The sequence below is a fragment of the Erythrolamprus reginae genome, chromosome 8, assembly GCF_031021105.1.
Source record: "Erythrolamprus reginae isolate rEryReg1 chromosome 8, rEryReg1.hap1, whole genome shotgun sequence".
Lineage (NCBI taxonomy): Eukaryota > Metazoa > Chordata > Lepidosauria > Squamata > Dipsadidae > Erythrolamprus > Erythrolamprus reginae.
Window position 1 is genome coordinate 17,252,530 of NC_091957.1, and position 26,685 is coordinate 17,279,214.

Sequence of the window (26,685 nt, forward strand, 5' to 3'; positions counted from 1 at the left end):
TAAAAATTTTTTATAGGACGGCCTCCTCAAAGAAAACAAGGCCACGCAGATCGACGGGTGGGCCCTCATCCAGAAAGAAGCAGCAGGACACACAAAAACACGCAAACACAAACTCGGTCCCGCTGGGAAGGGGAGAAGGAAAGAGGCGTTTCAATTCTTCCAGCCACTGGGGTGGGTTGGACAAAGGAGACATTTCAATTTTATTGATCCATATACAGGACAATGTTGGCGGATCAGGGATGGACAGTGGGCTCCTCTGGCGGTCTCTGAGGTGGGTGGCTTCGTTGTGGACGTTTCGTGAACCAACTAGGGAACGTCATCAGGGCTAGAAGTGAGTGGGGGTTTACAGAGAGGAGGATTGTGGGCTCCTTGGTGCTCTTGGGTTGGTTTTCTTGCAAACATTTCATGAACCGACTAGGTAACATCAGGAGAAGGAAGAGCAGGAAGAGGAGGAGGAAGAAGAGAAAGAAGGGGAGGGGAAGAGGAGAAGGAAGAAGAGGCGGACGAGAGAGAAGAAGAGGAAAAGGAGGAGGAAGAGGTGGAAAAGAAGGAGGAGAGAGAAGAGAATGAAGAGGCGAAGGAGGAAGAGGCGGACGAGAAGGAAGAAGAGGAAGTGGAGGAGGAAGAGGAGAAAAAGAAGGAAGAGGAGGAAGAAAGCAGAAAAGGAGGAGGGAGAAGGAAGAAGAGAAGGAAGTGTGTGATGGTGTGTTGTGAGGAGGAGGAAAGAAGAGGGGTAGAGGAGGAAGAAAAGAAGGAAGAGGAGGAGGAAGAAACAAGAGGAGGAAGAGGAGAAAGAGGAAGAGAAGGAAGAGGAGCAGAAGGAGGAAGAGAAAATGGAGGAGGAGGAAGAAGAGGGAAAGAAGGAAGAAGAGAAAGAGGAGGAAGAAGAGGAGAAGGAGGAAGAGAAAATGGAGGAGGAAGAGAAGGAAGAAGAGGAGGAGGAGGAGAAGAAGGGGAAAGAGGAGGAAGAAAAGGAAGAGAAGGAGGGAGAGGAAGAGAAGGAAGAAGAAGAGAAGGAAGAGGAAGAAGAGGAGGACTCTGGGCTCCTTGATGCTTGTTGAGATGCTTCTCCTGCAGACATCCCATCACCCAAACTAGGGAACGTCATCAGGGCTGCTACTCCTGAACCCACAGTGCACACGGTTCTAATCCGAGGAGCCCCTACTTCACGGAGTCCCAACGAAATGGGCAGGGGGAGAGAGAGAGAGGGGGGTGGGCAGAGACCTGATGGGAGGGAGCTGCTCCCCCCCAGGAGGAGCTCCGGTGAAGCTGCCCAGCGGGAGCAGGAGGGGGGGAGCCTGCGAGAGCATCCGTGTTGTGTTACAGGCCTAAATGCGAGAGATCCCAGCAGGAGCCGCCGGCTGTTTTCCCTGCGTACACACACACACACACACACACACACAGAAAAGGCCGTCAAAAGTCCACGGAGTGAACTTGAAATGACCCCAGCTGGAGAATCGTTGGCGGGTTCAACGCTGGGGCAAGTTAAGACTTTATTAAGCCACGGAGGATGGATCATATTTTTTGGGGGGTGGGTGGATGAAGCGGAGCCAGGCGTGTGTGTATGTGTGTGTGTGCAAACCAGGTCTCCCCCACCCATAAAGAACTTGCAATAGAGAAATACACACACACACACACACTGTTGGGGCCGATTGCAATGCACCGGACTCCTTAACCGGGCCCCGTGTCCCGTCCCAACTTCCCAAGCCATCATTAAGCCAGCTTTAAGATCCCAACATCAGATGGGGAGGGTGGGGCAATACCGCCCCTCTGAGGGTCTCTCAAGGGAGGGTCCTTCAGAACCTTGGGTTGCACGAAAATTCTTATGAGCCGCCACTGGGCCCCAAATTCTCGCCACTAAGCTGCATTTTGCCGAAACCAGAGATAGTAATTCTATATTGTAACTCGTCTTCCTGCTCAAGCAGAGGGTTGGACTAGAAGACCTCCAGGGTCCTTTCCAGCTCTATTCTAATTGATTGATTGATTATTGATACAATATCTCCTGCTTGGGTTGGGCTAGAAGACCTCCAAGTTCCCTTCCAGCTGTGATTGATTGGTTGATTGATTATTGATACAGTATATCATGTTTGGGTTGGACTAGAAGATCTCCAAGGTCCCTTTCATCTCTATTCTGATTGATTGATTGATATGGTTAGGGTCTCCTGTTTGGGCAGGGGGTTGGACTAGAAGATCTCCAAAGTCCCTTTCATCTCTATTCTGATTGATTGATTGATTGAAATGGTTAGGGTCTCCTGTTTGAGCCTGGAGTTGGACTAGAAGACCTCCAAGGTCCCTTCCAATTCCAACATCCTATTATGACGCCGGTCCTGATTTATCCATCCAGCCGCGTCCCACTCTTGGCGATTCTACGGGCCGAGGTCTCCCCACATCTATTTATTCGAGTTTTTATTTCTCGATTCCGGCTGAGATCAGCTTCGATGGCGCCCAGCCGACCGAATAGTCTTCTTCGAATCTGTTTCTTTCTTTCACCTCTAATCCTTCTCAGCATAATTGCATTTTTCAGTGATATTTTCCCTGCACGGACCATGGCGACCCCAATAAATCGGCTATTTAAAAACCTGGCAAAATCCTTTTTTTGTTTGTTTTGAAGCTTACAGGTGGGACCCTTTGAATCCAGTGGCAGCCGCCTTGTGTCTTATCCTTCACTCTGCATTTCTTTTTTTAAAAAAGTTTTATTTATTAGTTTTTTCAAATTTTAAAAACAACATTTCTGTAGTTTAATACAGATCTACACCCGGTTTCCCCTCCCAGTTTGTTACATTTCTTATAATCACCTCTTTATAAGAACATATATTACTGCACAATTTTGGAAGCAATGGAAAAGTCCAACCACCTCTTAATTAAAATCATGGAATGTGAGGACTTATCAAAATTGACAATGGAGATGCAAAATAGGGATGAAACTGACTTTTACAAAGCCTGGGAGAAATGGTACCATTGGCTAGGACAGAAAAAAGATTTAAATATTATTAAAAGAGAAGACGGCTCAATAAAGATCCCATGTACTGACAATGCACTATGAAATGAAAACCACTTTTTCACCTTACAAAAGACATTGATCGACGCAACCTTTAGACATACAACTAATATTATGAATAAAACCCCAAAATATCAACTGCATAGACAAAAACTTGCTCATCAGATAAGTTAGTAATACAGTATCTACAAAAATCTAAATAATACCACACAATGAACTAATAAAAATTAAGGGAAACTTACACCAACTACACATTCAAATCAGAGGTCGTATATTACGGAAGTGCCAGGTAAATAACTGATACATCTTCTCTTTTCCTCTCTTTTTCCCAAATTCCATTTTCTTTTCTCTTTTCCCTAATCTCTTCTTTCCATCTTTCCTATCTCCCCCCTTTCTTTTTTCTTCTTCTTCTATTTCTGTCATAGTACAATATACAGTGATACCTCTGGTTAAGAACGCCTCTACTTAAGAACTTTTCGAGATAAGAACTGAGTGTTCAAGATTTTTTTGCCTCTTCTCAAGAACCATTTTCTACTTAAGAACCCGAGCCCAGAAAAATTTTCCAGGAAATTTGAGAGCAGCACGAAGGCCTGGCCAATTTCCTGCCATTCCCTCTTTAATCCCGGCCATCTTGGGCTTTTCTGGGCTGCCAGAGGAGCCTTTCGGTGGCCCTTAAGGAGGCTTTGGCAGTCCAGAGTGAACGAAGCATTTTTCTTTCTTTGGGTGCTTGGAGAGGGAATAAACCTCTGCCTGCACTCAGAGAAAAGAAATGCTCCCTTTGCTCTGGGCCGGCTACAAAGCAAGCGAGAGAGAGCAGAAGGGAGCCCTTCAGCATGGGAAGGAAGAGGAAGTAGATAGCAGCAGCAGCCGCCAGTGTATTGGAGGCAGCGTATTGGAGGCAGCCTCGCCGCCTCAGTGCCTTTTTTTTTTTTTTAGCCTTAAAGTTTTGGATTCTTTTGGTTCCCCTCACCTCACCTTCTTCCTTTGGCAGTGACTGTCCTCCTCCTCTTCTTCCTCCTCCTCCTCCTCCCACACAAACCCCGAGCATTTATTTCTTTTTTAATGGGTTTGCACGCATTATTGGCTTTTACATTGACTCCTATGGGAAAAATTGGTTCTTCTTAAGAACGTTTCAACTTAAGAACCTGGTCATGGAACGAATTAAGTTCTTAAGTAGAGGCACCACTGTATATGATTGTTACGCCATGCATTATATTTATTTCCGTTTCATTTGTAATGTATATATCTAATAAAGATTTTTTTTTTAAAAAAAGAACATATATTACATTGCATGTTTATATATTTCTCGTTTTTTGTACGTTCTTTCACATTTTATCCCAGTCTTTTGCCTTTAATTCTTCCAAATGTCAAAGTACTGTATTCTGAGTTACTAGTTCCCTCACTCTGCATCTTTATTGGTGTGTGTGTGTGTGTGTGTGTGTGTGTGTGTGTGTGTGTAAGGAATTTTGCCCTTCTTAAAGGCTTGTTTGTCGTCTAGGGCACAGAACATCCAGGCCAGAGGCAAAAAAACAAAAGAGAGAAAAATAAAACTTCTCCCTTCGCCAAAGATTCAAAGTCAGCACTGATGGGGAGATTTACAACAGGGAGCAGCAATAGAGCAGCGGGAGGGTTTGGGGTGAGCAAAACCAGGATGGATACTCTTTACCCACACAGCGGCAACACAGCGGCAACATTACACAACCCACCCTCCTCCCGCGTCAAGTTTTGGAGCGGCTGGATGCAATGGAAAGCGCAACACTACCACCAATGTGCCAACTCTGGAGGCTTTTTTTTTAAAAAAGAAGAGACCGCCTGGGGGAATTGGACTAGAAACATAGAAACATAGAAGTCTGACGGCAGAAAAAGACCTCATGGTCCATCTAGTCTGCCCTTATACTATTTTCTGTATTTTATCTTAGGATGGATATAGAATGGTGATGGCGAAGCTGTGGCTACAAGGGGGCACATCTCTGCAGGCACATGAGACGTTTTGACCCACACATGCCTGTGCACCTCCAGCTGGCCAGTGGGTTTTCAGGCCTCTGCCACGCACACGGGAGATGCCGTATGAATACCCACGCTTCTTCTACTTCTTTCTTCTCTCCTTCTTTCTTCTGTGTGTGGTTGAACTCAAACCAGAAAGTAAAACAAAGATGAGAACGTGACAGCGAGAGTGCACAGTGAATAAATGCAGGTGATCCTCGATTTACGACCATTATTCACAATGACTGATGAAGCACTTCCCTGCCGTCCACGATCACGCGATCAAAATTTCAGATGCATAGGCCGCTGACTCGCAGTTACGACCTTCGCAATGTCCCGGCATGTGTGTATGTATGTCACACAATCCATGTGTGGGGGGAGCCCAATTTGCTTAACATTCACTTAACGACCTTGTGTTGAAGGGTGGAGGCCAAAGATTTTGGAGCTGGCAAAATCTCCGCGGACGAGAGTCCACAGAATCCCCCCAGCGAGAGAGAGAGTGCGAGAGCAATGTTTCATGTTTTCTCAGGGAGTTTCTTTGCTTTCTGCTGAGCCAGCTGCAGCTGTAGCCGGCCTGGCCCACCCGGAGCCCAATCCCCTTTTATTCCAAGGGAGCGAAGGCCAAAACTAGGAACAAGATATTTCCATCCAAAGGGTAGAAAGGTTAAAATGGGTTCAGTGCGCCATTCGGGTAGGACAGAAAGCCTCCACCCCTGGACGAAGGAAGTGGGAGGGGACCAATACCCCCCCCCCCGAATTTTGCAGAACTTCACGCATGAGATATTCTACCAACAGGTATCATCTCTTCACTCAACGACCATGGGGGGAGTCCGAAATTCCAGAGTCTTACTCAGTTTCACCACCTGTCTTGCCATCGTTCTGAAGTGAATCCCTGCGGTTGTTGAGTTAGTCGTTTGTTTGTTCGTTCGTTCCTTCTTTGTGGGCTTCTCTTTTCCCTTCTCTTCATTCCTCTGTCTCCCTTCCCTCCTTCCTTTCTCTTTCCTTCCTTTCTTCCTTCCCTCTTTCTTTTTTCCTCTTTATTTCTCCTTCCTCTTTCTTTTTTCTTTCTTTCCTTTTTTCTTTCTACCTCCCTCCCTGTTTATTTCTCCTTCCTTTCTTTCCTTTTCTTTCTTTCCTTTCTTCCTCTTTCTTTCTCCTTCGTTCCTTCCTTTGTTCTTTCTTTTCTTTGTCCCTTTCTTTCTCTTTCCTTCTCTCTTTCTATTTTCTTTCTTTCTCCTTTTATTTTTTCTTTCTTTCTCTGTCCTTCCCTCTTTTTTCTTTCTTTCTTTCTTTTTTCTCTTTCTATCCTTCCTTTTTTCTTTCTCCCCTCCCTCTTTATTTCTCCTTCCTTCCTTCCTCCCTCTTTTTTCTTTCCTTCTCTTCTCTTTCCTCTTTTTCCTTCTCTTTCTTTTCTCTCTTCCCTTTCCTTCTCTACCTCTCCCCTCCTCTTCTTTTCTTCCCGTAAGCCAGCAGCCTCCGGGGCAGACGGAATGGAAACTCCAGGACCTATATTTAGGATCAAAGTCCTTTCCTAGCACGCACGCACATACACACACGGTCTCCAGGGATCAAACTGCAGTGAACTTTCTCGATCCGGGGTTCTCCGTGCCAACTTCAATCTTCGGCTCAGGGCGTTTGAAAGAAGCCATTCCCCCACCGCACGTTTCCAAGAGACATGGAAAACCCATTACGGGGACCATTTAAGCGAAGGGAAAAAAATCTATATAATGGCAAAACCAGACGTGGCCCATAAAGAAGGATTTTTCTATTTTATTTTTTGGCAGGCTGGTTTTTTCCCCCTTCTTAAAAAAAGGGGGGTTTATTAAAGTTCAGCTTCGGAGTCCCAAGGCCCATCTGGTTTGAAGAAGCAGATATAACTGAGAAGGGGAAGGGGACTGTGTTTCTCCTGGCGTCTACCTTGGGTTGGTAACACCACCCACCCACCCCCGTTCCCCCTGCCCCAAAATATAAGGCAGACGAGGATGAAAGAAAGTCTGGGTTTTTGAATCGTGAGCGGAAGGATCTGGGAAGCAGACAGGGTCATTAATCATCCCTTCCTTGCCGACAGCATCCATGGAGAAGCTGTGGCCGTGGTCAACTGGTCAAGCACAACTTCCCTTGTGGGGGGAGGGGGAGAGGAAGCAATGTTTGAACAGAGTGACGGAATTGGAAGGGATCTTGGGGGTCTTCCAGTCTCACCCCACTGCTCAAGTAGGAGACCTGTTTCTCCCATTTTTTGAAAGACTCCAGGGATGGAGTACTCACAACTTAAGAAGGCAAGCCCTTCCTTCCTTCCTTCGAAACATAGGAGATTGACGGCAGAAAAAGACCTCATGGCCCATCATCCTTATACTATTTCCTGTATTTTATCTTAGGATGGATCTATGTTTATCCCAGGCATGTTTAAATTCAGTTACTGTGGATTTACCAACCACAGCTGCTGGAAGTTTGTTCCAAGCACCTACTACTCTTTCAGTAAAATAATATTTTCTCGTGTTGCTTCTGATCTTTCCCCCAACTCACCTCAGATTGTGCCCCCTTGTCCTTGTGTTCACTTTCCTGTTAAAAACACTTCCCTCCTGAGCCTTTGACATATTCAAATGTTTTGATCGCGTCCCCCCTTTTCCCTTCTGTCCTCCTGACTAGACAGATGGAGTTCATGAAGTCTTTCCTGATAGGTTTTATGCTTAAGACCATCATTTTTGTAGCCCGTCTTTAGACCGCTTCCTTCCTTTCTCTATCCTTCCTTCCTTTCTCTATCCTTCCTTCCTTCCTCTAACCTTCCTTCCTCTAACTTTCCTTCTTTCCTTCCTTTCTTCCCTCCCTCCCATCCATCCTGTACCTTATCTCTCTTAGAATCATGGAATCCTACAGCTGGATTGGACGTTGAAGGTCTTCTAGCCCAACCCTCAGCTCAAGCAGGATACCCTCAATCATTCCAGACAAGTGGCTGTCTAATCTCTTCTTAAAAACCTCCAGGGAAGAAGCACCCACGACTTTTGGTGGCATGCTGTTCCACTGGTTGATTGCTGTCACTGCCAGGAAAGTTTCTCCTTAATTCCAGTTTTTTTCTCTCTCCTTGCTAAGCTTCCACACTTATTATTTGTCTTGTCTCGGTGTTTTGGAGAATAAAGGCATTGATACGACAGCAGTTCATACATTGATGAGACCGCCCTTAAAATATTAGAAGACTGCTATCATGTCTCCCCCAGTAACCTCTTCGGACAGTCGTTAAATGAACTGTTAGAACTGCGCCTACCTTTGCCGCGGAGTTCGACACACCATGGGCCACGTTCCGTATCAGGCCACCGACGTTGCCATATTTTATCAGCCCGGTGACTCCTTCGGAAACGTCATTGAGGAGACCCATGGGGTTTCCCAGGAAGTCGACGGAGCTCAGGATCCTGGCCGCTTGACCGAGCAGCTCCTGGAAAAAACCCCGAGGTGGATGTCACAACGGAGCTCGCCGGCACCAGCCACGAATGCTCTGGAATGGCTGCCCCGCGGGTAGGAGAGCAAAAAAGAAACGAGGGACTTTTCTGGATGGAGCAGTGAGTCCTTGCTGTGGTTGCCTGGTGCAGAGAAATCACTTCGAGAAGGTAGGATACACATAGGACCACAAAGGATGGATGGATGGAAGCATGGATGGGTAGGTGGACAGATGGATGGATGATAGATGGGTAGATAGATGGATGAATGAATGGGTGGCTAGGTGGATAGATGGGTGGGTGGATGGATGATAGATGGATAAACAGATGGATTGATACGTGGAAAGATGGATGGATGATAGATGGATAGATAGATGGATGGGTGGGTGGGTAGGTAGGTAGATAGATGGATGATAGATAGATGTTATGAATGAATGGATGGGTGGGTAGGTGGATGGGTGGATGGATGATAGATGGATAAATTGATGGACTGATGGTTGGGTAGGTGGATAGATGGATGGGTGGGTGGGTGGATAGGTGGGTAGGTTGATAAATAGATGGCTGGATGGCTGGATGGATGAGTGGGTGGACAGATGGATAATGGATGGATGGAAGCATGGGTGGATGGATGGGTGGATGTTTAAAGGACTGGAAAGGATGTCGTCAGGCATGGGGGAACTAAGATATTATTTCCCCCTAGGCTTCTACAATTTATGTATGGTATGTTTGTATGTATGATTGGTTTTCAAATAAGGGATTTTAGCTGTCTTAGTATTGGATTGTCGCATGCTGTTTTTACCACTGTTGTTAGCCGCCCAGAGTCTATGGAGAGGGGCGGCATACAAATCAAATCAAATCAAATCAAATCAAATCAAATCAAATCAAATCAAATCAAATCAATCAACAAATCAATCAATCAATAAATAAATAATAAAGCAAAGCAGATCCAACACCTCCTGCCCTGAAAGAAAAACAAACCCGTGGAGCTACTTACTTCCTGAAAGTGCTTGAGAATGTCATTGACGATGAAGCTCTTGGTCTCATAGGGGTGAACCCGGGTGTAGGGATCCAGATCTATGACGGCGTCTTCGAAACGGACGAGAGGGAACCCCAGCGTGCTTTTCAGTGCCTGAGCCAAAATATCCCCAGGGGGGAAAAATACTCGTCACTGGCTACATCTTTCTTTCTGTGAAATGGGTACTTAAAACAAAACTCAGCTGAACCAAGAATGGATATTTGCTATTTGTTCCAAGAACCAAACAAGATGGACACAGATTTTGATGGATAGGTAGGACTGCATAAAACAATAATGGCAGCCATCGAAAATAGCAATAGCACTTAGCACTTATATACCACTTCCTAGTGCTTTTACAGTCCTCTCTAAGCAGTTTGTAAAGGGAAGGAAGGGAGGGAGGGAGGAAAAGGAGGAAGGAAAATAGCAATAGCACTTATATACACTTGTGATTTACAGCCTTCCCTAAGCAGTTTACAGTCAGGGAATGAAGGAAGTGAGTGAGTGAGGGAGGGAGGGAGGAAAATAGCAATGCTGCATACTGATGCCTGCACCAACCATGAAAGGAAGAAGGAAAGAAGGAAGGAGATGAAATGAGAGAGGAAGGAAGGGAGGGAGGGAGGAAGGAAAGAATAGCAACAACACTTAGACTTATATGCCGCTTTGTAGGGCTTTACAGCCCTCTCTAAGTGGTTTACAGAGTCAACCTCTTACCCCCAACAATCTGGGGTCCTCATTTGATCAACCTCGGAAGGCTGGAAGGCCAAGTTGACCTTGAGGCTGGTGACAATGATACCACATGGGTCAGAAAAAAAGACTAAGGAACTATCTACAGACGTTCTCCCATCCTGAATATAATCTGTTTCAACTTCTTCCCTTAAAACAACAGATTATATAACATTATAAAAATCCAGTACCAAATGATTCGCAAGAGCTAATAAAACAGAACATCACTTTAATTAACAGGTGCCCAAAAACACCCACCATAAAACACCCACCGAGTCGTACCTTAAGATCCAGGGGGAGCTTGCTAGAAGTAAAAACGCTGAGTTTTATTTGGGGGATGCTAATTTTGAGATTTTCAAAATAGTATCTTTTCCGGGCAACTTCTTGACCAACGGGCTTTTCGTGAAGGTTGTCGTCGTAATTTTCTACCTCTGCGTTCAACAAGAGAGGAAGAAAAAATAGACGTTATTTTTAAGCTGCAAACGGAGACCAAAACATCTGTTGTTAAGCGAGACATTCGCGAAGTGAATTTTGTCCCATTTATTTTATTTATTTATTTGATTTTATGCAAGGAAGATTTTACAACTTTCCTTGCCAACATGGTTACGCTGCCTGCCAAGTGTCTGAATTTTGATCATGGGATGCCGCAACAGTTGTAAGTGTGCGAAACTGCCCCTTTTTTCCCAGTGCCGTTGCAAGTTCGAACCGGTTACTAAATGAACCGCTGTAGGTCGAGGAAATCAAAATAATAAGACAGATTTCAAAAGAGAACTTGGAGGAAGTCCTCGTTAAAGACATTTTCTTTTTGGAAAATAATTTTTTAATTTTTCAAAAATATATTTTTTTCTCTACGTTCAGAGAATGCTCTTTGTAAGCAAAACAGATTCATTGTGGACAAAACTTGCATTTTGCCAAACGGGGTTTTTTCCCCCTCCCAGGCTGCGTTGAGTTTTATTGCTGACGGGGGGAGGGGAGAGAACCAACCTGATTCTGATTGGTTGCAGCCAAAGAAGCTGAGAAGTTTAAGGAGAAGCTTCTCCTCGATTTGGATCGTAAATCGGCTCGCCGTCACCATCAGGTGCTGGAAAAAAAAAAGAAGACGACAATTTCAGCCTATCAGGTGCTGGGGGTGGAGGAAGGGGAGGAAGGCGAAGGAAAGGACACCAAGAGGTGATCCTGGACCGTGAACTTTGAACGGGTCCAAAGACGGGCTACAAGAATGGTGGAAGGTCTTAATCATAAAACGTATCAGGAAAGACTTAATGAACTCAATCTGTATAGTCTGGAGGACAGAAGGGAAAGGGGGGACATGATCGAAACATTTAAATATGTTAAAGGGTTAAATAAGGTTCAGGAGGGAAGTGTTTTTAATAGGAAAGTGAACACAAGAACAAGGGGATACAATCTGAAGTTATTTGGGGGAAAGATCAAAAGTAACATGAGAAAATATTATTTCACTGAAAGAGTAGTAGATCCTTGGAACAAACTTCCAGCAGACGTGGTTGGTAAATCCACAGTAACTGAATTTAAACATGCCCGGGATAAACATATATCCATTGTAAGATAAAATACAGGAAATAGTACAAGGGCAGACTAGATGGACCATGAGGTCTTTTTCTGCCGTCAGTCTTCTATGTTTCCATGCAAATAAATGCGATCTGTTAACGATAAAAAGGTCACAAAACAAACATTGCTAAAAGAGTTTTTAAAGGTAATATGAGAATCTCTGTGAGGCTGGAATTCAAGCACTCTGAATTTCAGATTCTTCGGAGTTGAATGGGCTTAGTAGTCTTAGAAGGAAGACGTCGAACAAGGGTTTGTTCTGCCAATCAAATCAGAATTATGAGGACCTTGGTGGTCTCTGAGCTACGTGGTTTTCTTGCAGATGTTTCATGATCCAACGAGGTAACATCATCCAGTGCTAGAAAGGAGGGGGGTTTGCAGGGAGTAGAAGGATGCCCTATCTAAGCTAGAAGCCCCGCAAGAATTGGGTCCACACACAAATGGATTATCCAATTTTTCAGCATATATTTTTTCAAAACAAATCATAGCATAAATAGTTAACTGTAGCAATAGGTAACAAATTACCTATGACAAGTTACTGGCTGCTATCACAGTCTCAGGCCGGAAGTGAAAAGCTCATTAAAATGTTGCCTTAGATGAAGTCTTTAATCACCACACTCACAGTATTTTGGCAGGAATCCCGGAAAGGCAAATTGCAGCTTCCAAATACTTTATTTTAGTATGAAGAGTTCTCAATTGCAAAGTCTAAGCCATTTAACGTTGACATTCACAAAATGCGCCTCATGAGACACCTTACATAGCCACAAGGCGTGGCCAAGTGTTATATAGAACTATTCATACATAGGTGTCTTCCTCCTCAGCCATTCCTGTCTGCTAATACTCCTGCGCACTCTGGCATCGAGAAGGGGCTCCTCCTGTTCTCCTGAGTCCCTCATGGGCACCTCTGGAGGTGCAACAAGTCCTGGTTGGCTTTCAGCCTCTGACCCCACATCCTTTCCTGTCCACCTCGCTATCAGACTCGGGTGCCAAGTACACGGGCCTAGGATATCAACTCACACTCATCTCTCGATCCTCGGAATCTAGGATCAGCTGAGCAGGACACGTACTGGCCACAACAGTCATCAGTGCTATTAGGGAGGGGTTTTTGCAGGGAGGAGCAGTAGGAGGAAGTGCTTTCTGAACTTGGTGGGTTTTCCAGCAGACCTTTCACGACCCAGCTAGGTAACGTCATCAGTGCTAGAATGTCATTACCTTGTAGATGTCACTTAAAGGGCTTTTGCTAGGGAATTTCATGGCATTGAGCTGCACGGCTGGGCCCGTTTCGGCGGCTTCATTCTCGCCCAGTAAGGGGGTGAGGAAAAGCATGAAGGGCTGGGTGGTGCGGAGAAGTTGATTGTCTACCTGGGAAGAAGAGGGGAGGAGAGACAGGCAGTCAGAGGTTTTCAAACTCCAAGCAATAAAACAGCTGTTATTAAAACGGAGGCCCCAAATCTGATCCATAGACAAGCAAGATGAGGAAGCTTACAGAAGATCAAAGCTGGAAGGGACCTTGGAGGTTTTCTAGCCCAACCCCCTGGCTCAAGCATTCCAGATGCTTGAGACCATTCCAGATAAATGTCTGTCCAGTCTTTTTAAAATACCTCCAGTGATGGAGCAGCCACAACCTCTGAAGGCAAGCCGTTCCACTCATTAATTGATCTGGGATTTTAGAATAACTGAATAACAGAGTTGGATCAATCAATCAAAATAGAGTTGGAAAGGACCTTGGAGGTCTTCTAGTCCAATGGCCTACACAAGGAGGAGACACTAGGCCATTTCAATCAATCAATCAATCAATCAATCAATCAATCAATCAATCAATCAGAATAGAGCTGGAAGGGACCTTGGAGGTCCTCTAGTCCAACCCCTCATTGAGCAGGAGATTCTATAACTACCCTGGACAAATGGTTGTCCGATCTCCTCTTAAAAACCTCCAGTATTGGCGCACCCACAACTTATGGTGGCAAGCTGTAGAGAAAAATACTTGATGTAGTAGAAGAAAACTAAGTACAGTTTTGAAACCAGCATGTCTAATTAACTATAAAAAAGCTCAAACATCAAACTTAACTGAAATTGTGTTACAAATTGTTCCCCAGTGTTATCATGTCCCCACTAGTCCTTCTCTTTGTTTTACTAAGACATATATGTAGCTCCCTAAAGCGTTCCTTGTATGTATGGTTTAGCCTCCTGTCCCTGATCCTCTCTTCTCTGCACCCCGTCCCTGAATTGGTCCTCAGGTGAGCATGGTGACGCCATATCATCCACCTGTCGTTTCACTTACCTGCACATCCTGTATGCTCAACTCCAGCACCTGACTGGCTGACAGCTGGGTGAAATGGACACTGATACCCATGAAACTTGCGAAGATGAGTTCTTCGGGGACCTTGTTCACCAAAGACAAACCGATCCCTCCTTCTAATTTCAGCTGGACCTGCAAAGATGGAGAAACACACAAACACACACAGGTAAAGTTGTTGTTCTTTGGGAAGGAAGGGCAACCTCTTGTTCTCTGCAAACAAACTCACTTCCAACTCTTGCTCCAGGTCTGGATTTTTCAATTTCCACAGGTCTTGATCCAATTCTTCCCCTTCGTACGAGAGGCGTTCGCTCTTGCGCTGGTTGAAATCGGTTATCTAACGTGGGAGGCAGGGAGTTAGGATTGGCAAAATTAACTATATAAGGGGCAGGGGGAAAATATTATTATGCATATTTTTAAGAGTTTTAAACTGTCTTTTATATTGTTTTTAGATGTTGCACGCCGCCTAGAGTCCGGAAGGAGTTGGGTGGCGTATAAATTTGATAGATAGACAGACAGACAGACACATACGAGGGTTGCCCAGAAAGCAATGCATCACATCTTTTCCCCCAGCCTACAGTAATGGTACGAATAGAAAACTTTAGATATACATTCTTTGAATTGTTAGGAGTCCATGTATAAATTTTGTGTTTCTTCAGACAGATAGTTCTGGAGACCTCACCTACAAAAAGATATTGATAAAATTGAATGGGCCCAAAGACGGGCTACAAAAATGATGGAAGGTCTTAAGCATAAAACTTATCAGGAAAGACTTTATGAATTCAATCTGTAAAGTCTGGAGAACAGAAAGGAAAGGGGGGGGCATGATCAAAACATTTCAATATGTTAAAGGGTTAAATAAGGTTCAGGAGGGAAGTATTTTTAATGAACACAAGAACAAGGGGGCAGAATCTGAGGTTAGTTGGGGGAAAGATCAGAAGCAACGTGAGAAAATATTATTTGAAAGAGTCGTAGATGCTTGGAACAAACATCCAACAGACATGGTTGGTAAATCCACAATAACTGAATTTAAACATGCCTGGGATAAACATAGATCCATCCTAAGATAAAATACAGGAAATAGTATAAGGGCAGACTGGACGGACCAGGAGGTCTTTTTCTGCCATCAATCTTCTATGTTTCTATAGGTGCAGCAATGTTTCGAAATGGCGTCTGTAAGTGATGTATGTTACAAGCAGCGTGTCGTCATTGAATTTTGAACTGTTTGTGTATAGTTTATGGAGAATCTGCAGTCGACAGAAGTACGATTAGTCACTGGGCATAGACGGTGAGGCCATTAGAGGTGAGTCTGCACAGTGCAGAAATGGCTTCGTGACCAGAACAAGGAGTAATAACAACAGTGCGTACACGCCCTTTGGTCTCCCTGGAGGAAAGCCATAGAACAGGACGGAGATTACATGGGAAAATAGGGAGTGTAGAAGAAACATCATTCTTTCTTGTGTGCAAGTTTCATTGTGTTCAATAAATAAATGTTGAAGAAGACAAATGTGGTGCATTACTTTCTGGGCGACCCTTGTAGATAGATAGATAGATAGATAGATAGATAGATAGATAGATAGATAGATAGATAGATAGATAGATAGATATAATATAATATAATATAATATAATATAATATTTCTATATAATATTCTAAAATCAGTCTGTAGAGCAAAGGACTAGAACAGTGACGGTGAACCTATGGCACGTGTGCCAAAGGTGCCACACAGTGCTATATCTTGAGGGCATGCAGCACATTTTATTTATTTATTTGTTTGTTTGTTTGTTTGTTTGATTTTTTTAATGCCGCCCTTCTCCTAAGACTCAGGGTGGCTTACAACATGTTAGCAGTAGCACTTTTTAACAGAGCCAGCCTATTGCCCCCACAATCCGGGTCCTCATTTGACCCACCTCGGAAGGATGGAAGGCTGAGTCAACCTTGAGCCAGTGATGAGATTTGAACCGCTGACCTGTAGATCTACAGTCAGCTTCAGTGGTCTGCAGTGCAGCACTCTACCTGCTGCGCCACCCCAGCTCCTATTTTGGCCTATGTCAGCTCCAGCGCGCATGCTGGCCAGCTATTTTTTGGGCTTCTTTTCGCTCTTCCCAGGCTTCAGGAGAGCCTCCTGAAGCCTGGGGAGGGCAAAAAACAGCCCAACAGGCCTACCAGAAGTCCAGAGGCTACATTCAAGCCTATGTGCCTGCGTGTGTGTGGGGGCAGCGCAGGGGTGGGGCGGAAGGGTCCTCAAAGAGCCCCGAGGAGCCTTCATTCCAGCCCAGAGCTACAAATATTCTCCTTTTATGGTCTACTCTGCTCTGTGTTTAAGATTACAATCATTTATTCCCAGATTTCAGATCAAATAAAAATAATAGAAGCACAACCATTACCTGGAGAACTCTGGTTGGACCATCTGGAATAACCTGGACTGCCAGAGCTCCAGAACCGGGCCGCATCTTGTGGTTGATGAACTGCTGTTCTGTGGGGACTGGACTCAACTGTTCAAGGGAAGTGTCAGGTCCGAGGACTACTTCTGCCCCATCATGGAGCCCACCTCTGCCTCCTTTGGCCTAAGAAGGACAAGACAAGGGGGCCATAGAAAGAGGATGAAGGGGAAAGGCACCCAACACCCCCCTAAATAAATGCAGATATACAGATTAACAGAGTTGGAAGGGACCTGTAGGTCATCAAGTCCAACCTCCCACCCAAGAAGGGCTTGGTAGACAGCTCAATGAAGATGTCAACCCAGTGCGCAGCAGCAGTGGAAAAAAAATGCAAATTCCATGCTTTGCATGATTAAGAAGGGAATTGTCATATTGCCTCTGTACAAATCGATGGTGAGACCACACTTGGAGTCCTGTGTACAGTTCTCGTCACCTCACTCAAGAAGGACATAATGGAACTGGAAAAGGTGCAAAAAAAGGGCCACAAGAATGATCAAGGAAATGGAGCCCCTCCCTTAGGAAACCAGGTTGCAACACCTTGGTCTCTTCTACCTTGAAAGACGGCGTTTAAGGGGTGACTTGATCGAAGTGTATAAAATCATGCATGGGATAGAAAAGGTGGACAGAGAAAAATTATTTTCTCTATCACACAATACTAGGACGAGGGGGCCCTCACTAAAGCTCACAGGTAAGAAAGGGGGGACAAATAAAGGGAAATATTTCTTCACCCAGAGGGTTGTTGTTTGATGGGATTCCCTTCCAGAAGAGGTCGTGACAGCTGTCAGCTTGGAGAGCTTCAAGGCAGGATTGGACAGATTCATGGATGTCAAGTGTATCATAGGTGGTTATTGAAAGGGAGGTCCAAGTACTGCCTCTGTGTTTGTTGAGGCAGACAGGGTTACCTTGGGTCCCATTTGTTGGGGGTCAAGGGAAAGGGAGGGTCTTGCCTTCTATTTCTGCTCAAGATCCCCATGGACAATTCGGGGGCCACTGTGTGACACACACACACGCACACACACACATATGCCTACCTGCACTGCAAGTCCATGCATGCCACAAAGAAGTTTTCCATCCCGGAAGCTCCAGGTTTGAGTTGTGCTTCTTCGACGGTCTGGTTTCCTCAGCATCAGGGGCTCGTATCTAAGGAGGCAACATTGGTCAGAAAAGAGGTGGAAGGGACCTGGGAGGTCTTCTAGTCCAACCCCTGGCTCAAGCAGGAGACCCTATAAGCATATCAATCAATCAATCAATCAATCAATCAATCAATCAATCAGAAAAGAACTGGAAGGGACCTTGGAGGTCTTCTAGTCCAACCCCTGCTCAGGCAGGAGACCTTAGACCAAATCAATCAATCCACTCAGGTAGGAAGCCCTTGACCAAATCAACCAATCAACCAACCAACCAACCAACCAACCAACCAACCAACCAACCAACCAACCAATCAATCAATCAATCAATCAGAAAAGAGCTGGAAGGGACCTTGGAGGACTTCATTCCCCTGCTCAAGTAGGAGACTCTAGAACAAATCAAACAATTGATCGATGGATTGATCAATGAATGAATGAATGAATGAATGAATGAATGAATCAATCAATCACAATACAGATAAATACAGATAGGTCTTCTAATCCAACCCCCTGCTCAAGTAGGAGAATCTAGACCATATCAATCAATCAATTAGAATAGAGCTGGAAGGGTACCTTTGAAGTCTTCTAGTCCCTTAGCAACTGCGTCGCTTAGCAACGGAAAATTCAGGCTGAACTTTAGTTGTAAGTTGAGGACTACCCTTAGAGGAGAACGACTGGCCCTAAGGCCTGGTTCTGACCAAGCACCCACCTGTTGTCTGTCACAGCAGCCAATCCAGCGATGTCCAGAATCATGGAGGACTCGGCCGAGCGAGGCGGGGAGGGTTTGTTCGGATGGCGGGGGACGGCCGAGCCTTCGTGGCACAGCATGCCGCTTCCTGTCATTCTCCACAGCTGAGAGCGCTTCCCGGGTTCCTGCAGCGGGGGGAAAAAGGGGCAATGAAACCGAGAGGCTGCAGCTCATTTTCCCCACCCACCTTCGATGCGTAGTCTCCCCCCCCTCCTTAGGTCTTCCAAGCGGCATTATCTGGAAGGAAAAAACAGGAGAATCTCTGCGGCTCGTGGCTGGAAAAAGTCCTTGGTGCTCCCTGAGCTTGGTGGTTTTCTTGCAGACGTTTCGTGAATAGCATCAGGGCTATGGTGAATTGGCCAAGCTGAGTTAGCCAAGGTGAGTTGACCTTGGTGAGTTGGCCAAGGTGAGTTGACCATGTTGAGTTGCCCAAGATGAGTTGACCATAGTGAGTTGGCTAAGGTGAGTTGACCATGTTGAGTTGCCCAAGATGAGTTGACTATGTTGAGTTGCCCAAGATGAGTTGACCATGGTGAACTGGCCAAGGTAATTTGACCATGTTGAGTTGCCCAAGATGAGTTGCCCATAGTGAGTTGACCATGTTGAATTGGCCAAGGTGAGTTGCCCAAGGTGAGTTGACCATGTTGAGTTGCCCAAGATGAGTTGATCATAGTGAGTTGACCATGTTGAATTGGCCAAGGTGAGTTGACCATAGTGAGTTGCCCAAGGTGAGTTGACCATGTTGAATTGGCCAAGGCCCGTTGACCATGGCATGTTGGCCAAGATGAGTTGACCAAGATGAGTTGACCATGGAAAGTTGGCCAAGGTGAGTTGACCATGGTGAGTTGTCCATGGCAAATGGAGTTTGCAGAAAGGAGGGGGACGAGGAGGAGGACCACTATGGGGTCCTTGGTGCTCTCTGAGCCTGGTGGCTTTCTTGCAGATGTTTCATGACCCAACTAAGGAACGTCATCAGGGCTGGAAGGGAGTAGGGTTTTCAGGGAGTTGCAAATGGTGAAGTTTCATACCTTTTTCTTTAAGATGACTCTCTGAGTCTTGGGAGAAACATCCAGAACTAGCTCAGCGCAGTCAAGATCTTTGTGCGTAGCAACTGGTCGTCCTGCCTCTTCTTGGAGCCTAGAATTTCAAAGAAAATCGAGAAGGAAGGATGAGAAGAGAATCACAGACAAAGACCAGACCCAAATCACAGAAAGATTTTAGCTTTGATGGAATTCAAGGAGGAGTTGGACTAGATGGCCTCCAAGGTCCCTTCCAACATTGTTATTCTGTTATGAGAAGCCTCTGTAAGAATGACTTCATTCCAACAAGTCTTGACTCTATGCCTAACCACTTTTTTAAAAACTGTGACCGCAGAAGTTACTTGGATGAAAACGTCTTGAGTTGCCTCAAAGATTGAACTTTTCTTTTTTTAGAAACATAGAAGATTGACGGCAGAACAAGACCTCCTAGTCCATCTAGTCTGTCCTTATACTATTTGCTGTATTAGATCTTAGGATGGATCTATGTTTATCCCAGGCATGTTGAAATTCAGTTCCTGTGGATTTACCAACCACGTCTCCTGGGAGTTTCTGCCAAGCATCTACTCCCCTTTCACTCAAATATTTTCTCACGTTGCTTCTGATCTTTCCCCCAACTAACCTCAGATTGTGCCCCCTTGTTCTTGTGTTCACTTTCCTATTAAAAGCACTTCCCTCCTGAACCTTATTTAACCTTTTCTCATATTTAAATGTTTCGATCATGTCCCCCCTTTCCCTTCTGTCCTCCAGACTGTACAGATGGAGTTCATGAAGTCTTTCCTGATCAGTTTTATGCTTCAGACCTTCCACCATTTTTGTAGCCCGTCTTTGGACCCGCTCAATTTGATCCATCTCTTTTTTTAGGTGAGGTCTCCAGAACTGGACACAGTATTCTTCCAAATGGGGTCTCACCAACGCTCTATACAGTGGGATCACAATCTCCCTCTTCCTGCTTGTCATACCTCTAGCTATGCAGCCAAGCATTCTACTCGCTTTCCCTACCGCCTGACCCATAGATTAAAAACGTCTGAGTTTTAATAAAACTTGGCTCAATGATTGAACCTTTTCTTTCTTTTTCGTGCTTACCCCGAAAAGGTGTAAGCGGCTGCAATGTAGATGAAGTTTTCGTAATACAGCTGCTTGCTCTCTTGGAAGTCATTCATGCAGCAGGTGACTTCGGACGAGCCGGCCCCTTTGACGGTGAGAGTGACGTATGGCGGGAGGGTGGGCTCATCCCAGGCGTAGTCTAAAGTGGTGGAGGGCTTCACTTCGGTGCTGAGACGGGGCTCGGCAACGCCGTGTTGGGTGAACATGACTGGGACCTAAAAGGAAAGAAGGCAGAGGGGAGCAACCCAGAGGATTGAAGGCCTAGAGCAGTGATGGCAAACTTATGCCACGGTTGCCATAGGTGGCACGCGGAGCCATATCTGCTGGCACGCGAGCCGTTGCCCTCGCACAGTCCCAGCGTGCATGTGTGTGTCGGCCAGCTGGTTTTTGGCTCGCATAGAGACTCTTGAAGGGAGTTTTTGGCTTCCAGAGAGTCTCTGGGATGATGGGAGAGGGTGTTTTTACCCTCCGCCAGCTCCAGGGAAGCCTTTGGAGCCTGGGGAGGGCAAAACATGAGCCTATTGGGCCCACCAGAAGTTTGGAAACAGGCTGTTTCCAGCCTCCAGAGGGCCTCCAGTGGGTGGGGGAAGCTGTTTTTGCCCTTCCCAGGCATTGAATTGTGGGTGTGGGCACTTGTGCATGCGTGATAGTGCACGCTCATGTTCTTTCGGCACCCAAGGGAAAAAGGTTCACCATCACTGGCCTAGAGGCTAGAAGATTCGAGGAACGGTTGCAGGAATTGGGTTTGGCCAGTCTAAAGGAAAGGAGGATTAGGGTAGATGTGACAGCATCCTTCCAATATTTGAGGAGCTGCTCCAAAGAAGAAGATGTGTCAGTTTATTCTCCAAAGACCATGAAGGCAGGACAAGCGGCAATGGATGGAAAGTAATCAAGGAGAGAAGCAGCTTGGAGCTAAGGAGACATTTTCTAACAAGCGAGGACAATTAACCAGTGGAACAGCTTGCCACCAGAAGTTGTGGGTGCTGCAATCACTGGAGGTTTTGAAGCAGAGACTGGACAGTCACCTATCTGAAATGGTCTAGGGCAGTGATGGTGAACCTTTTTTTTCCTGGGGTGTTGATAGTGTGTGTGCACGCTATTATGCATGCATGAGTGCCCACACCCATAACTCAATGCCTGGGGAGGATGGAAAAAGCTTCCCCCACCATAAAAACACAAGAAGAGCCATGCTGAATCAAGCCAAATCCCACCGAGTCCAGCATTCTGTGGCCCACAGTGGCCCACCAATTGTCCATGGGGATCTTGAACAGAAAGAGAAGGCAAGACCCTCCCTTTCCCTTGACCCCCAACAAATGGGACCCAAGGGAACCCTGCCTGCCTCAACCAACATAGAGGTGGCACATGGACATCCATTTCAATAACCACCGATACACTTGGCATCCATGAATCTGTCTAAGCCTGCCTTGAACCTATCCAGGCTGACAGCTGTTACGACCTCTTCTGGAAGGGAATTCCATCAACCAAGGACCCTCTGGGTGAAGAAATATTTCCCTTTATTTGTCCTCACTTTACCTGTGAGCTTTAGGGAGGGCCCCCTTGTCCTAGTATTGTGTGATAGAGAAAAGAATTTTTCTCTATCCACCTTTTCTATCCCCTGCATGATTTTATACACTTCAATCAAGTCACCCCTTAAACACCCAGTTGGCCTGTTTGCCAACTTCTGGTGGGCCCAGTAGTCTTGTGTTTTGCCCTCCCCAGGCTCCAAAGGCTTCCTTGGAGCCGGGGGAGGGTAAAAATGCCCTCTCCCATCTCCCCAGAGGCTTTCTGGAAGCCCAAAACGCCCTCCCAGAGCCTCTGTGCGAGTCAAAAATCAGCTGGCCGGCACACACATGGATGTTGGAGCTGAGCTAGGGCAACAGTTGCGTGCCAGCAAATATGGCTCTGCGTGCCACCTGTGGCACCCGTGCCATAGGTTCACCATCACTGGTTTAGGGTCTTCTGCTTAAGAAAAGGGCTTAACAATGGTGTTGTAAAAGGTTGTAAAAAAGGGGGTGAGTGGGTGCAGAAAAAGTTCGCTTCACAAGGGTCTCACTTAGCCACAGAAAGTTTGGGGCTCAACTGTGCGTCATTAAGTGAAGCGCCACCCATATAACTCAATGCGCTATGAGATGAAGGGGAGTTTCTTTTACACAAATCGCCTGCTGAATGTTCTTATATGGGTGGAAACAAGAGTTCTTTCTTGTCTATTTGCAGACAAACTTTTTAAACGTTTCTCATCTCCTAGTGAAGAGTTTCCCAGCATAGCAACTTGGGACTTCAACTCCCAGAATTCCCCAGCCAGCATCGGTCATTAGCGACACGTCGTAAGTCAAGGGTTTATCTGTAATCCGAGCTCTGACGAGATTTCTTCGCCCTCGGTCTCTGCAGTTAAAGGGGGTCACTTTCAGAAAACCCATAACCACCGCCCCGGGGTGCTTTTTACCTTAGAAAAGTTGTCAATGCGGTACGGAGGCGGGAATTTGTCGGTGTCGCTAAAGGAGACGCAGTAGGTGGCTCTCTTCAAGGTGATCTCAACTTGAAGGAAGCAGCACTTTCCAAGAGTGTCCCTGGGGAGTTTCAAACGCAGACATTTGGCAACCTGGGGAAAACTCTCCCCTTACTCGTGCTATAAATCCTCATTAGTAAACGATTTAAAAAAAAAATCCAACATGCAATAAAAACCGAGAGCTAGTCCTTGAGTTACTGTATTTTTTTCTGGAGCATAAGAAACTCTGGAGTATAAGAAGCACTTTAGTTTTTGGGAAGGAAAATAATAATAATAATAATAATAATAATAATAATAATAATAATAATAATAACAACAACAACAACAACAACAACAACAATAAATTCTGCCTCTCCTTTTCTCATTTCTTTCTCAATCCCCCTTTTCTTTTTTCTTTCCCCAAATTTCCCCTTTCCTATCTTCTCTCTTTCTTCCTTCTCTCTTTTCTTTTATTTCTGTCATAATACGACATATATGATTGATATGTCATGTATTATATTTATATTTATCTCTGTTTGACAATATTCATTTCCTACCTCATGTTGATGTGGAAGGAATTGTTCTTGTTGACTTCAAAGCCTCCGGACCAAATGCAGTTGGGGACGTCCATCAGCCGGACGCAGAGCAATTGGTCGTAATCGTTGCGTGGCCAGTGGAAGACCACGCTGGAACCCGGGAGGGTGGAGATGTAGCCGTCCGGATTGGAAGTCCCCTATTGAGAAGGGGAAGAAAAATGTCACAATTCAACTTGGAGCCATTTACTAGGAAAGATCCAGGAATACATGACAGAGAGAGAGAAGCTTTTTAGAATTCTTTATTGGCCAAGGGTGGAATGGAATGGAATAGAGGAATGAATGGAATAGAACAGAAAATAAGAATAGAATAGAATGCAGAATAGAATAGAATAATAGAGTAGGACAGAACAGTAGATCAGAACAATATAGAATAGAATGAAAACATCAGAATGGAATAGATTAGAATATAGAATAGAATAGAATAAATGAAGAATAGAATATAGAGTAGAATAGAATAGTAAAATAAACTAAAACAGAATGCAAAATAGATTAGAATAATAGAATATAGAATAGAATGAAAACATCAGAATAGAACAGAACAATATAGAATAGAACAATAGAATAGAATGAAAACATCAGAATGCAATAGAATAGAATATAGAATAGAATAAATGAAGAATAAAATGCAGAATAGAATATAGAGTAAAATAGAATAATAAAGCAGAATAGAACAGAATGCAAAATAGATTAGAATAATAGAATAGAATGAAAACATCGAAGTAGAATAGAATAGAATAATATAAAATAGAATATTAGAATATAGAATAGAATGAAAACGTCAGAATAGAATAGAATGCAGAATAGAATATAGAGTAGAGTAGAGTAGAACAGAATGCAAAATAGATTAGAATATAGAATAGAATAATAGAAGGCAACGTTCTTCAATCTCAGGTCTTCAGCTCCCAGAATCCTGCCCCCCTGCCGGCACGGGGAGAGGGAATTCTGGGACCTGGAGTCCACTCATTTTCAAACGGATTATAGGAGGAGCAAAGGGTGGGGGTTTTTTTCCTTACCTGTCCTCTGGCAAACGCCCGCTGTGCGAAGGCGAGTGTGTGCGTGGATTTATTGTCCAGCAGGTAGCGAGGTGCGAACGTCGCCATGCAAGTGTCCATGTAGCGACCTCTGCCCTTCTTAACGTCAATACCTGGTTAAAACACAGAGCCGGTCAGGACAGGGTTCGGGCGTCTAACACGATAGTTTACTTATTGGACCAGTGCAGACGTTTTGTGTCCCAACTAGGTAAACTTATCAGTGCTGAGAGTGGTGTTTATATTTCTAGCACTGAAGATGCTCCCCAGTTGGATCAGAAAACCCACCAAACTCAGAGGATGCTAAGGACCCCCGCAGTAGTTCTCTTCTTCTCTACAAACCCTATTCCCTCCTAGCACTGATTATGTTACCTAGTTTTGTAATGAAATGCCTGCAAGCAAACTACCAGGGTCATTGAGCAGCAAGGATCTCCCACAAATATTCTCCTTTATTTTTTCCGCTGCCACCCTTATCCCAAAGACTCTGAATGGCTAACTATAAAAACCATTAAGAGCCGGGGTGACACAGTGGTTAGAGTGCAGCACTGCAGGCTCCTTCAGCTGACTGCTAGCTGTAGTTCAGCAGTTCAAATCTCATCAGCAGCTCAAGGTTGATTCAGCCTTCCATCCTTCCCAAATGAGGACCCAGATTGTTGGGGCAAGAGGCTGATTCTGTAAATTGCTTAGAAAGGGCTGTCAAAGCACTAGGAAGCAGTATACAGTAGTACCCCTAGATACGAGTATAATTGGTTCCAGAAGGGAGCTTGTATGTCGAGCAACTTGTATCTGGAACAAATGGCTTTAGACTTTGTTTTTCCCCTCCGAGATAACCAAAAGCAAGGATTCTTGCGCCACCTAGTGGACGCTCGTCTCGTATTCCGAATTTCAGCTCGGGTCTGGAACAGAAATTTCTCTCCCCTCGTGGCTCGTATCTTGAAATACTCACATGTGGAGCAGCTCGTATCTAGAGGTACTACTGTATAAGTCAAAATGCTATTACTATCTATCTCCTATCTATCTATCTATCTATCTATCTATCTATCTATCTATCTATCTATCTATCTATCTATCTATCTATCTATCGATCGATCGACCTACCTACCTACCTACCTACCTACCTACGCTTCCAAGGTTGGTAAAATGAGGACCCAGATTGTTGGGGGCAAGAGGCTGATTCTGTAAACCGCTTAAAGAGGCCTGTCAAAGAACTATGAAGAGGTATATAAGTCTAAATGCTATTGCTATTGCTAAAAGAAGCTTTAAAAAAAATCATGACTCTCCACCCAAAAAGAATAATAATAATAATAATAATAATAATAATAATAATAATAATAATAATAATAATTATTATTATTATTTAAAAAATCCCCATCCCATTGCAAGAAGGAAAACAGAGAAAGACTTACCAATATTATAAATAAGGCCTGGACGGTTTCCTTGTTGGATCACTTTAAGGGCTCGGACGCCGCTTCCTCCGTCCAAGGAAAATGCCTGACACCAACCAGGCATTCCTTCGGGGTGGATTCCTCTGCCAACTCGCATGGTACAACTGCATGCACACACACACACAAAATCAGAAGAAACGAAGTTGTGAGTTGTGACATGACTTGTAAATTACTAACAGGAATATTATTTGTCTAGTTTGGCTACTCCTTTTTAAAAATAAAAATAAAAATAAACTTTATTTATAACACACATAACACAAACAAAACACAAAAGACATTTTTAAAAAAGTTGGACATTTTGTGAAGTGCCTAATAATGCTTATTTTCTATTAGGGTCATTCTTTGTCAAGTCGCTCAGGTGAAATTGAAGCCTTATTTGAAAAGAAACCATCACAAAAACAAAGAGAGAGCTCTGTTTCCTCACCTTCAATCATCTTTATTTTTATTTCATTAGAAAGAGCATGTTGTTTTTGTTGTTTTTTCTTTTCAAATAAGACTGCAAAGATCAGTCAAGCGGACACTTGGTTCAGTTGACAAAGAATGACCCATTACATAAATTGTATTTACATAATATACATCAAATTACAGCAATGATTTTATTCAGGTATCTCTTTTTCTTTCCCTTTCTTCTTTCTTTTTAAGACCGATCCTCTGACATTTGCTCT

At 44.6% G+C, this 26,685-nt stretch overlaps 1 protein-coding gene across 2 annotated transcripts in view; it reads right to left on the bottom strand.

Annotated features, from left to right (window-relative positions):
- The window catches only part of VPS13D (vacuolar protein sorting 13 homolog D), a 132,183-nt gene that overhangs the window by 31,196 nt on the left and 74,302 nt on the right, over nucleotides 1-26,685 (bottom strand). For both annotated transcript variants that reach the window (XM_070759063.1, XM_070759061.1), the window contains 16 exons: nucleotides 25,982-26,124; nucleotides 24,561-24,691; nucleotides 23,509-23,684; nucleotides 22,910-23,033; nucleotides 20,446-20,681; nucleotides 19,351-19,459; nucleotides 18,284-18,447; nucleotides 17,479-17,587; nucleotides 16,394-16,573; nucleotides 14,236-14,343; nucleotides 13,992-14,141; nucleotides 12,923-13,072; nucleotides 11,132-11,228; nucleotides 10,430-10,578; nucleotides 9,404-9,538; nucleotides 8,241-8,408 (listed from right to left, as the gene is read on the bottom strand). In XM_070759063.1, the coding sequence (XP_070615164.1) occupies nucleotides 8,241-8,408; nucleotides 9,404-9,538; nucleotides 10,430-10,578; nucleotides 11,132-11,228; nucleotides 12,923-13,072; nucleotides 13,992-14,141; nucleotides 14,236-14,343; nucleotides 16,394-16,573; nucleotides 17,479-17,587; nucleotides 18,284-18,447; nucleotides 19,351-19,459; nucleotides 20,446-20,681; nucleotides 22,910-23,033; nucleotides 23,509-23,684; nucleotides 24,561-24,691; nucleotides 25,982-26,124 (2,329 nt within the window). The remainder of the gene's footprint in view (nucleotides 1-8,240; nucleotides 8,409-9,403; nucleotides 9,539-10,429; nucleotides 10,579-11,131; nucleotides 11,229-12,922; nucleotides 13,073-13,991; nucleotides 14,142-14,235; nucleotides 14,344-16,393; nucleotides 16,574-17,478; nucleotides 17,588-18,283; nucleotides 18,448-19,350; nucleotides 19,460-20,445; nucleotides 20,682-22,909; nucleotides 23,034-23,508; nucleotides 23,685-24,560; nucleotides 24,692-25,981; nucleotides 26,125-26,685) is intronic.